The sequence below is a fragment of the Setaria viridis genome, chromosome 1 (assembly GCF_005286985.2).
Source record: "Setaria viridis chromosome 1, Setaria_viridis_v4.0, whole genome shotgun sequence".
NCBI classification, from domain to species: domain Eukaryota; kingdom Viridiplantae; phylum Streptophyta; class Magnoliopsida; order Poales; family Poaceae; genus Setaria; species Setaria viridis.
In genome coordinates, this window is record NC_048263.2 from 32,621,248 (window position 1) to 32,634,402 (window position 13,155).

The window sequence follows — 13,155 nt, forward strand, 5'->3', positions numbered from 1 at the left end:
CTGGTTCACCTCAATCCCAACTCTATTCTGCATATTGCAATTTTTGTTCATCTTTGCAAAGCCTTTTTGGGGATTCAACCACATTTTCAGCAGTTTCGCAAGATCTTCAGAGTTAAGCCTCAGCCCAAAATGGAGCATACAGAAGTAGTTGGCGGGGCTGGGATCCAAATGAGGGAGAAAGCTAAGGGCTTGCATTTGGATTACGAGTTAATTGACTCGCATTCAGGCTGGAAGGAAAGGTAGTGATATATCGGCAATCACGAGCCCAAGCTTCCCAAGGTGACAGGCCACCGCCCTATCTGGAATAACAGGTGGTTGGACGAGCCTACCCACAAAGATAGCTTACAGCTACCCGATCTCCTGGAGAAGATAGCCATACTCAAGTAGCAAGGGCTGATAGGAGTAGGGGTGGCTTTTAGTTTCATGAATAGGCAGATCCAACACCTGCAACTGCAGTGTACATGGGGGTACGACTACTCCAGCCTCAACGATCCATCCCGGATGTCATCAAAAGACCTCACCGTGGATGAAGTCATGGCGCGATTGAGGTGCCTGTTCAAGCATGCGAGCGAGATCCCAACAATCATGCGGGAATACTGCGCCGCCAACCCGTCAAGTAGTGTACGTACCCATGGCCGCAGCCCCCGAGTACTGATTTTTGTAAGTGTTGATTTTCTAACTTGTCTTCTTATGCAGAAAGATGTACACCTATTCTGCTCTGGTCCTCCTCCTCCCAGATCAAGTGGATCTGATGCTGCCCCGCGCGTACACACAATTGCCAGTGTGCAGAGGGTAGTCAAGGAAAAGGACCTAGGGGAATTCTTATCCTTCAGCAGCTCTGACTCTGAGTTTGTTAAAGAGTTTGTAATCAAGGCCCGACCGTTAGACAAAGTCGGGTTTTCCTCCGGATCATCTAGGCAAACGGCGGAGGATGATCTGGAGGCTAGACTGGCGTCACCGTCGAAGAAAAAGCGCATCGTCACCATGAAGTGCGCGGTGAAGAAGCCTCTCATCGCTAAGGACGTGCCTCCGCCGGTAATAACTTTTGAAGAAGGACAAGATCCTGAGGATCAAGTACTCATAAGTCAATTCCTTACCACCTTGTCTACTCAATACGACACTGGTGGATTGCATATAGTCGGGGAGGTAACTAAGGCGGAGAGAATAACTACTGGAATCGTGCAGCAGCAGCTGCCAGCAATTAAGGAGGTCATCAAGATCAAAGATGACGAAGAACCTCCCATTACTAGGGTCAACCTTGTCAGCGCGCAAACTACCCAAGAGGCGGAGACAGCAACCAAGGCTGGCGAGGACCAGACTGTGATCCAACAAGCCCCGCCGAAGAAGCCATCGCCGACGATTAAGCTTGAGCGCTTGTCGAGGGAACCCTCTTTGAAGGTGAAGAAGTCTTTAAACTAAGTACTTGTACTTCATTCGAGTACTAATTGCAGCTTGATATTGCCGTGTAGTATGTCTTCTGACAGTTGTCTTTTGCAAGAAATCCTCCAGCGTGGAAACTGAAGGCCCGAGCCCAAAGCCTGCAACCGATGGCAGTAGCCACTCAGTCCAGGACGTCATCTAGGAGCCAGCAAGTCTGTCGCTGCAGGACCAACACGCGCTGGCAACCAATCCAAATGTTGTATCCCTTGTTGCCGTGTTAATGCATGATGTAATTGCGTCACTGAATGATTCTTTAGTACTAGCCCTCAAGCTGCCAGTAGCCGAGGCCATCGCGGTGGCTACCTCTGGTGTTGTGGCTACTCTTGTAGCCTCCGAGCCGGAGGTAGGCACTAAAGCCACAGTGGCAACTACTTCTGGTGTCGTGGTTATTCTTGTAGCTCTCGAGCTAGAAGTAGAGGCTGAAGCTGCTGGAGTGCTGGAAGTATTGGCTTTCATCCCGCCTTCCGAAGTGGGTCCGTCGACTAGTTACGCCGTGACCTCCATCCCGCCTTCCAAGGCGGGTCCGTCAATCAGCCACGCCTTGGTTCCGCTTGGTGCAACAATCGCCGAAGAGCATGAGGAACCATGGATAGCTGAGGGGGTGAATCTGGAAGACATCCAACTCATCGCTGACCCACTGCTCACCATAGAAAAAGAGGCCACAATGATGGTGATGTACCGCCGTGTAGGCGAATATGCAGCGGTAAGCTTCCTCCTGCGTCATCCACAACTTGAATTTAGTACTCGTTCCTTATGCGAGTACTTGCTTTGTTGTGCAGGATCTGATCACACGCTCCCACCAGAAGTCAGAGATGCTCCGAGGCTATGACGACACCATAATGCAAGCTGAGGCACCCAAGCAGGAACTTGCCAAGGAGCATAAGTACTCCTCCCAACTTCTGATGAAATATGACGGTCAAGCTGTCGAGTACCGAAATATCATCCGTCAGTCCGAGGAGGAGAAAGATCACTTCTAGAAGTGCAACAAGACTTTGAAGCATCAACTGAAAGGTAACTGGCCTTCCCCTGTTAGTCGTCGAGTATTGATTCCACTTGGTAGTGCTGAATTTCCTTTGCGTTGTTCTTGTAGCGCTCGAGAAGATAAAGGAAGATCTCCAAGGCCGAGCCACTGATTGGCAGAACTCCTACTACAGAGTAACAGAACAGCACGACAAATTGTCTGCTCTGTACGAGAACATGGAGCACCGCCTGAAGAAGGAGCAGAAGATGCGCGCTGATGGGAAGGTCGATCTGGTGAACGCCATGAAGAGCATCCAAGAGCGCAAGGCTGAGCTGGCGGCCATAAAGCTTGCTCTGAAGGAGCTAACCGAAGCGGCTCAGCCCGTCGCCGACATGGTGGAGCCCTCTGCCGAAGGTGTGGAGCCCTGCCTTCTGACAGAGATACTCAAGGAAGTGCCTGTGAAGATTATTGGCTACATTCAGAAGATAGGCGAGTCGGTCTCCAAGCAGTTGCTGGCTATTGTGAAGTGCTTCTACCTGAAGGCAGACCTAGCTCCAGTTGTGGAAGGGATAGCACAAGACTATTCTGATGAGCAGTTTCAGCAGTACCTGCAAGAGGTGGCCCCTATCGCCAAGGAAGTAGCCAGTCAATTAGATCTTGAGTAATTTTGTGTAAAAAAGTAAACATCAGATTATTGTAATATAAACATGATGTGAATGAAATGTAAAATTATTTGAAGTCTTGTTGCAATTTACATTGCTGTCGACTTGTGTTTTTTTAGTGCATCTCGCGAACTACCATGATAACTGATAGTCGTGAGTGTCTGCGCACAAGGCTACTCTTGTGAGCCTCCTCAGAGGCACGGTGTAGAGTACTTTTTAGGATGCGACCCCTTTCTACGGAGTGCAAGTACTTGGAGCATCTGGGTAGTCAAACTCTTTAGGTGAGTAGACTCCTCAGGATACAAAAAAAACTGCGCTAAAAGTTCTCTCCCTCTGTGGCGAATGAGGTAAACCGACGACGAAGTGCGATCTTTGGCTGCTTAGGAAGAGAGCAAGGATAAGGAAGCCGCGCTCCTCATCCTCCCTCAACGATGCCCTCATCCTCCTATCCAGCCTCAGGGGCAAGTGGAGTCCGGGATACATGATGTCTTCTTCTTACGAGAATTCTTCTAGCATAATGGCTCCCGGACATGGTCGAAGAGGCTGCGAAGGGAAGGAGCAACATGGTGCCTATTACGAGAAATCTTCTGGCATCACGAGGAGTAGCCAAAGCTGCCCCTGGCGAAGAGCAAGAGCTGGAAAATCTACTAGCGCTACAACCCGAGCCATGGGGACTCCAGATGCAAAAGCACCCCTATCTATAGCCAGGCTGCCAGCTACCATCAGGGAGCATAACAGTACGTGTCCGTGACGCGTAATGAAGGCACCTAAAAAAGGCATCTAGAATCGAGGCGCCGGAACAGCTACCGCGCAATAAAGGCGCCTAAAATCGAGGCGGAGGTACCAGGGCACGAGGCAACAGTATGGGATCCGTGTGATGCTTATCCTTGTCGTTTAGGATACAACACCGGTCGCTGCACGCGGACCGTCCTTCTTGCAAACAAGACAAAAACGAACAGTACCCTTGTGTGTTCCCTTTGACAAAGCAGCAACCTACCGACCAAAACTCAACAGCCCCTTCACGGCATCAACAAAGCCCTAAAGGGGCTCAGGGGCTCCTAACGGGTCCATAGACTCGGGCTCCCCAATAGCACCTCCTTTCGTAGCACTTGGCCCAACAAGAGGTGCGGCGACGACGCGTACCTAGGCCAACCAAGGAACGCAACGCAGGTCGAAGACCAAGATCCAGCCACCGACCGGCTCCTCCAACCAGGAGGCCTGGTCGACGCCGCGACCAGAAGGGTCCAATCGGGGGTGGGACCACAGTCTGACCCCGACCAAGTTCCCCCGACCGGGGATGCACCGTACCGACCACACCACTCTCCCCGACCGACACGGCCGGGGCCGACTGGGACAATCGACTGGGAACGCCTGCTCGGTGTGGGCCTAGGGAGCAGGTGGAATGGATAAGAGGAAGCACCCAGGTCAACTACCATACGAGAAACCGTACCGCACCACGCCCTACGCATGCCTAGCACAGTGCCGCCGCAACCTACCCGCTCCAATGGAGTTGCCTGACAAGATGAACAGGGGCCAAGGATAGCGGCCATACCGTACCCAATGACTTGGGCCTCGACAAAACTAGGCAGCGCCCGCACTCTCTCTCTCTCTCTCTCTCTCTCTCTCTCTCTCTCTCTCTCTTTCTGACTTGTAAGGCCGTCCCCTTGTGCTATAAAAGGGAATGGGTCGTCCCCGTCTGAAGACATGTTTCCATAAGCAGACACTTCTATTCATTCCATACGCGCATACACTCTCGAACACATAGCGCACGTATGAGTCCCCGATCACTCTCTTCCACTCGAACCAGAGCACGACTAGGTCTCGGACACTCCTTCTCATCCTTCTCTCGTTTGTACCCCCACTGTAAACTTTGAGCACCTAGGCTCAGGAATATAGTTGACCGACCGACCCCAGCTGGACGTAGGGTCCATTGCCTGAACCAGTATACATCCTATGTCATTGTGTGCTAGGCCATATCCGATCTAACGCACGGCAAAACTACAATATTTACTAGTCGGCCAGATTTCGCACCGACAAAGTGTTAACTTGACTAATTCTTATTCATTTAGTTTTCTAACTAGAAGTTGATTAGGTTCTATCCCATTTTTCATAAGCTAAGGTTTAATTGATTAATTCCTATTTATAACTAGCTTTTCTAAATAAAATCTACCTAGTGTTATACATTGGTTTTCATAAATAAAGTTAATATGCTTAATGATATTATAAATTCCTTTTTAGTATTAACATGTTTAGTTGAATACAAAATACAAAGTTATTCGATCAGATGTCTTATACATACTCTGTGTTTCTAAAGTTAATTGTTAAGTTGGCATAACTTACACTTGAATATTTATGAATAAAATATGATTAAGTTTATCACGTTTTCACTGTTCAAATATACTTTCTGCTAATTCTAAATAGGGTATTTCTTTGAAATAACCTATGTGCATGATTTTATTTAATTAAAATCAATCAAGCATATAGTCTTTTTATTTCTTTTATTCAAACCTCTCGATAGTTTTATCTTGTCAACCATAGTTCTGTCTTCATCGTTTCTTTCATCGTTTACGTGACCATAGAATTGAGCCCTATCCTTCAGTATGCTCTTTTAAAGCTTTTCTTTGATTGGTGTTTTGTTCTTAGTTGTACTTGCTTGTTTGTTTTGTATGGTTGTGCCCCATGATTGTTTCGAGTAGAAGGATTGTTGTTCAAAAGCTTTGAAAATTAAGAGTTTCAAGAGAGCAAGAGCTGAAGAGCATTAAGAGCAACTTTTTTTTTTGGAGAAATGCAAGTGTCCCTAACCATCCTCTTATTTATGCTTATTTACAAGAATACCTTGTATTAATTGGAACATGAAGAACCACCTAGAAAAACAGTGCAACCACAAGAACTACATGGCTCTAGTTTTGGCTAATTAACTAGAGACTCTAGTCTGAGGTAATCTTACCGAAAGGGCAAGAGAGGAAGTGTTGATGGGGTATAGCCTGACCCTTAGGTTGATCTGCTCTATGGTAGCTTCACACTCTTGAGAGAGGTTTATGCTCTGCTTCGACCTGAAACCTTATCGGGTTACTACTTACTAGGGAATCTTTGTAAAGGTCTCGTAGCGTCCCTATGCAATCACACCTTGGTAGTGTGATAAGTGCCTACTTTTGCACAGCATGGTTGGGTCTAAAGTTCTTCTGAACTTTTATGCAACTTGTGGTGAAAGTGTACAACCTCTGCAGAGTGTTTAAAACTAATCGATCAACCGTGCTCACGGTCAAGAGCGGTCTGGACCCTCACATGATTAATAAACTTGAAGATGGACTTAAATCGTTATTCTGGTTATTTTTGTGGCTTTGCTAAGTACCAACCATAAGTGTACTCACCCTTACTAACTGCTGCTTAGAAGAAGAGGTTGCTTTGAAGTTCGTTGAAGATGATGCTGAGTTCTAGGCGTACGTGACTTCCAGTTGATTGCTTGTGAAGTCTGGAGCCTTCGTTTCCAGGATTAAGTTGTATATCTTAGATAGGCTTGTAAGTCATTATTTATATTTCTTTACGTGATACTGTTACTGTTATTCACTGATGATGTCACTATATGTATGAAACTTGATCCTGGCATACATATAGGTAGCACTTGGTTTTGTTTTAAAACCAGGTGTAACAGCCGTTCTCTTCCTTGGAAATGTTCATCGAATTGTCCATTTTCCTTTTGCGCCTTGCATGCTTCTTGGGTGTAAACCCGGACCTTCTGGTTGGGCGACGGTGGCGCTTATTTTGTCACAACCCTTCTTAGAGGCGTCGCTTTGGAAGCTCTTGCTATGCCTATGTGTTACAGCCATCAATGAGAGGTATTTTAGTTTTACTTAAAAAAGGAAATAAAAAAAGAGATGCTGGTGTTGTTCGAGTTTGTGCAGGTGCCATGGTTGCGGTGGTCTGGCTAGTGGAGGTGCGTTGGTGATGTGGATTTGAGTTGAGTGGAGTGACGGTGTCGTGCGGCTTATGTTGATATCCCAATCTGACCGCCCATAGTTATTTGTTGAGATGAGTTGAGTTCGACACATGTTGATATCTCAATCCAACTGGTCGATGTTGTTTGGTTGAGTAGAGTCGAGTAGTGTGATGGAGTTTGTGGAGTGCGTTGATGTTCCAATCCAACCCGTGAGTATTGTTTCACCCAATCTAGGTTCCATTTTCTTTTTAATATAATCGGTACCTCTTCTACCTCATTCGTTTTTTTAAAAAAAATGCAGATCAAACAAACAGATCATGTGTCACAAAAAACGAAACCCATCTTTATGCTCGGCCATTGATAATTAGAATGCTTGATATAATATTGCACAATCTGATAACAACCATGCACCATTGATACCGTAGACCAAGGAACAACTCTTTTAGACGAAGGTTTTACGAAAAAGGATTTTTTTTTACACAATCCGCATCCACGAGAGAATACCAATAACTCCAATTATTAATACATGAAGCCATAAATTTTTTAATGGTCTTCAAATTTTAACTTTTACACAACCAATTTTCTCATTATAATAGTATAGTTATAATTTCTAATGCGTATGCGATTAAAACTACTCCATCCATTTCAAATTATAGGTCGTTTTGACTTTTCTAAATAAATAGATTTTGCTATGTATTTGGACATATCATGCATCTTGAAAAGCCAAAACGATCAACGATTTGAAACGGAGAGAGTACATTTTAAGACAATGATACAAATATGAGTTTTACGTCTCCAAACTAAATATTTTAAAAATTGTCTATTGTCAACTTTTTAAAAAATGACCGAATTTTTTAGTCAAATTCTCAGTATTTATACAAACCTTTCTTACAATGGAACCTAGCTCCCCACTCGAGTTAAAGCTTCCAACTCAACACGGTGCTTGTATTTTGGGCTACTTGAATTTGTGACCGGAGCAAGCAAAATGTCGCGAAGATCCTTTATCGGGCGTGCAGTGTCCCTGTACCAAAGATTTGGATGCTTGCACGTAATTATTGCCATACGATCGGATCTCTGGTGTGAACCCTACTGCCCCCATTGCTTACGATACTCCAGACCTCACCTTTCAAGTAGTGGTTGGCGCATCGCTGCATCCAATGGAGACACTGCATAGCTGCTAGCACGTCGTCGTAGTGGTGGTTTCTACACACGTAGGTCCACCTCACTGCTCGGTAAAGCTACCTTTGCCATCAGACTACGCACAAGATTTCAGAAGTCACCAACACTGTATATACAATCTACTACTACCGGTACAATTTAATCAAGACTATGTTTGATGATTCCCCTACACCACCACTACACCAAACAAAAATGGAGGAAGAGTGCACACCAAGAACTCAGCCACTACTACCTGCTGACTACATACGGAGGGAGACACACACATGCCCTCACGCACCGTGCACGTGCACCCGCGTACAACGCCTGCTCCCAAGACACCGACCAGCCGTCGATCGATCGGCTTCGATCGGTTTCATGCAGCGAGCTGATGCTGGGCGCTGCATCCGGCGGCGGCGTCGTCGTCGTCGGAGAGGCAGCAGTGCTGCAGCCTGAGCGGCGGCGGGGGAGCCTCCGCGCACAGCAGCTCGGACTGCAGCACGGCGCAGTAGTCGGCGAACGTCTCCGGCGCGACGTTGAGGTCGAAGCCGACGCCGAACAGGAAGTCCACCTCCAGGTAGTTCATCTCCGCTAGGGTGATGCCCCCGACCTTGGCAAAGTAGGCGTTGTTGTAGCATCTGCACAGGTACAGTCAGGCTCACGGGTCACTTTGACTCTCTTTCAGTCTCCAACTGTTACTTCTCGGCCTAACTTTTACAGAGAAATACTGCATCACTGCATTGCCAATTTGTCATATTATATGTAATCCTTCCGATTCTTTCAACTTGTCTTATGATTGAGAGTTTGGCCAATGATTGACGGTACAAGCACAGTAACACTGTAATCATGCATGCAACCGAAAAAAGCACGACCAGAATTTTACCAAACAGGGACCAAACGGTATCTTTAAAGAATGCCAAGTTGCCCAAATAGCAAAGCCAGAAAGCAGCAAGAGGCCGACGATGCTCCTGGGACCCTGACATGAGGAAGTGAGCTAGCGGCAAACATCAGCAGCAACAGCAGATGGCCACGGCAAGTTGGCCGTCCCAATCCCCTACAACTGGCGCCGAGAATTAAATTCCAAGCTGCGGAAAGGTGACGGGGCCGGGGCGGGGTGGAATTCTAGTTTATGTCGTCGGGTCCACGGTGGATGCGTGTGGTTGGATTGGATGGAAGCAAAGCAACTGTGGAAGTGGAACCACCGGGGTCGCTTTGCTGGACAAGCATAGCTCTCTGTCGTCCGTGGACGATGCCTTGTTTGCAAGGACGACAGGCGCCTGAATCACCCGATGCATGGCCTGGTTTCACTGCGGCATGGTTGATCAACTGTTGGAGTGAGAGCCTACACCTTTACCTTTCCTTGTCTTATGGTGATCATTAGCACAGTGGTGTATCAGTGTATGTGTGCACCAATGATTGCAGCTGGAAGCCTGGAAATTCTGAATTTATGCGTGTTTTGCACATTTTTCTTTTGCTATACACTCAAGGACAGAGTCTTGTGTAGATGTTAGAGCACCGACACTTTGACGTTTGAGAATGTTATATCGCGAAGTAACTTTTCTTGAATCCAATGAGAAGTAACCTCATTGGACAGTTACACACACCCAGAAAATAAGGAGGCACAATTCTTTTTTTTTTTTTTGGAAACAAAAGGAGGCACAATTCTGGTAGGGGTGGAAATGATGCTTGAGTTACTTGCACGGCACTTCCAAACTATTCCTGGCTAGCAGAATTCTGAACTTGGGAAGCTTGGAAGAGATGGGGACATCAAAAGATGCCTATTATTTTGAGGGCTAACAAAGCACTTTGTCACAGCCACTCTTTGCATAAGAATCCAAAGCGTTTGAATTTTCCATGATAATTCTGAACCACGCAAGAAGAGAAATTCAGGTGGCCCAATTGATTTATTCCGAGCAATTCACCATCAAGGTGTTTAAATCCAGGTATTCTTGGCAGTACAAGAAAATTTCAGAATCAAGAACGTCTGAACAGACCAAGAACAGAGAGTGAAGCGCTCCTAGCTAATTGACCCATGTGTTCCCAATTATAGTAATAGACCGACAAAAAAAGCTAATCGAGAAGATGATCATCCGCAAGTACGCCTCAAATTCAGCTAGATTGTTGGTTAACTTGATAACGATACGACAGGCGAGGAGAGAGTGACTCACATGTCATCCATGAACTTGACGGCGGCGAGCACGGAGGTGATGAGCAGGCGGTGCACGCTGTACGAGTCCACGGCCAGGGCCAGTCGTCGCCCGCGGCGGAGGAGGCGGTCGAGGTAGACGTAGGCGACGACGTAGCACGCGGGGCTGCACCCAGCGAACCGGGCGATGCGCGCCATGTACGCGCGCACCGAGATGCCCGGCTTGGTCGTCGCCCGGAACGCCGACGCCGGCGCCACGGCGGCCGAGAGCTCCGCGGCCGCCGCCGCGTCGTTGCGCTCCGCGACGCGCTCCAGGATGCCGGCGAGGGCGGCAACCACGCGCGGCATGTCCTCGGCGCCACCGCCGCTCTCCACCAGCTCCTCGCACTCGGCCATGGCGGCTCCCGGCCGGCTTCCTGGCCTCTGGGTGTGGTGTGCACGTGTTGAGCTCCGGGGCTGGTGGAGAGCAGGCGGGGGAGTTCTTCGGAGCCTTCCTCAGGGCAACTCCAAATGTATAGTTCACGGTGTAACTGTTGCAAACTTCACGATAATACGTAAAGTGATAGGATATGGAGAGAGAGGGAGAGGAAGAAAAGAGATAGAGGGAAAGTAGGTGGAATGGGAGAGATAAATTATATCTCTTATAGGTAGATCGTAAGTTTATGGATACCTTTTACTTTTACTATAGATCACTACATGGACCACCCTCGTAATGGTTCAGGTGGCTGGATTGACTAGATTAGAATATTCCTGTAGACTAGTTTTGAAACATATTGTGGACGCCTAACGTCGGATAACAGCTAAATTAGTTTTCGTATTTTTTTTCTTTGAGCTGATTTTGGGGGGTTTTAACCTAAAAGTCCTTAGTTCGGCGTCTTCGGTGAGAAAATTAGGCTAGTTAGCAGTTGGGTTAAGTCAACGGGATTGTATTATTCGTAATGCTTCCTGCTTCTGAATTATTCTTGTCTGTCTCCATAGATGTGTACGTAATGTTAGAAAATACACGGCATCCTGGATCCTTAATCCAGTTCCAATATTTACCAACAGCGTGAGAAGTTGCTGAAGATTGTCCAGCTTCTCTTTCCCTCCAGCACACATGGAAAGAACAACAAACAAGAGACATGTATACTTAGAAGCGTTGTAGAGCCAATTTCTCATTTTGTTCCAATTCATACCATGTTTAACCATGCTCATACCATACAATCTTTTTTAAGAACAACAGGCAATTAGAAGCGTCGTGGAGCCAGTTCATACCATGTTCATACTGTACCATAGTACATTTTTTAAGGAAGGAAGTATTGTTCAGTAAAATATCGAATTTTTTACCAGCCAATAAATAACTTTGAAACCAAATCTAAACGTGGTATCCATAATGTCTATCTCGTATTATCTTGCCTTTTTCTATAAAAATAAGAGGAAGGAGTCCTACACACCTGGCACACGTCTGATTTGTTCAAGCACATTTGTTCAGCGCAGTGCTCCCAACATGGTCACCACATTAGGACGCTATACAGCCCAAAGTTTCTTTTGCATGTCGAATGCAACCTTATGTGCTGATTCGTGCAACATCCCACTCAACAACAGCAGAGACCCTTCCCCTCGAGACAAACGTGTGCGCCGCTGCAAGAAGAAAGCAGGCAAGATCGGCGTTCAACTTTGATCGGGCCAGTTTTTCGCCTGTCGTCACATGTTACTATACATCCTGAGAAAGGTTCGTTGCTACGTACTCTCATAATCTTGCTGGTGAACGGTATCAGTCTGTTAATTAGTGTAACTACAGCTGCTAGTGCTGCGTGCTCCTTGAATTGTGTTCTAATCAGGGGAGGTTGAGGGGGTTGAGGCTGTCATTGCAACCACTTTTGTAGTCGCGTCCCGGCCACGTGCTTTAATTTTGCACTGCACTGTCATCGTTACGCTGACAAATTAAGCCGAAAGAGATTGATCAGCAGAGCAACACCTAGTATTAGAGCGAGTGAAGGGAGACAGCGCGGTCCCTGTCAAAACCTCTTACGAACGGTTCACCTGCCATCCTCATTTAGATAGTGTTTGGTTCCTAGTAAGTTAACGGAAAAAAAAGCAAAGGGGACCGAATTATAGTGTATTTAGTGACGGAATGGGTGATTACATCTTTGTTTGGTTGTACTCTGTAACTTAATCAGATTACAGTGTGGGTGTTGTATCTGATTACGGCGAAGGAGGAGGGGTAACAAGCTTGTATAGATATTATTTAGGTAAGGGATTCGATTACAATGTCAATTAATTACAAACCACCGCAACCAAACATATGTAATGGGATCCGTTAACTTCAGTAATCAGATTACGTTACATTTGCGCCAACCAAACACCACCCTCTGGAAAGTAAGGAGCAGAATGCAAGTATTGAAGCTTTTTTTTGCTATTCGTTATTAAAGCTTTCCTTTAAGAAAATATATATGTACAAAAACAGCACTCCAACGAACATAAAGCTTTGGCTGTGCAAGTATGCAGTCTGACTCCGCATCATGCAGCCCAGTGAACAGACTTGAGCATTTTAGACTCAGCTGGACCGGCCTAAGCCCGTTGAGTTTTGGCCCGCTCACGACGTATGCTATAAGACCAGGTTTAGTCAGCGCAAACCTAGTACCAAGCAATTAATATTAATTATTTTTCAATAAAAGGAACGGGAGGTTAGAGTTCGGTTTGAAAAAACAGTCCAACAATACCCCATGTAATGGTCACAAATTTTCATCCGAAATTAAGGACTTTTTTATCCTAGCTCTCCAAAACTGATGAGGTCCAGAAAAGAAAGGGGTCGGGCGGGTCGGCCCAGTGTGCTAAAAAAGGGTGTTCTCCGGGCCGCGGCATTGTCCAAAGC

At 46.6% G+C, this 13,155-nt stretch overlaps 1 protein-coding gene across 1 annotated transcript; it reads right to left on the reverse strand.

Annotated features, from left to right (window-relative positions):
* Positions 1-8,267: 8,267 nt before the first annotated feature.
* Positions 8,268-10,904, reverse strand: LOC117846436 (cyclin-P4-1). The gene is made up of 2 exons (XM_034727627.2): positions 10,324-10,904; positions 8,268-8,793 (listed from the first exon to the last, which is right to left on the reverse strand). Exons 1-2 carry the CDS (start codon positions 10,695-10,697, stop codon positions 8,532-8,534), a joined length of 636 nt encoding a protein of 211 aa, XP_034583518.1. The 5' UTR covers positions 10,698-10,904; the 3' UTR covers positions 8,268-8,531.
* Positions 10,905-13,155: the final 2,251 nt, after the last annotated feature.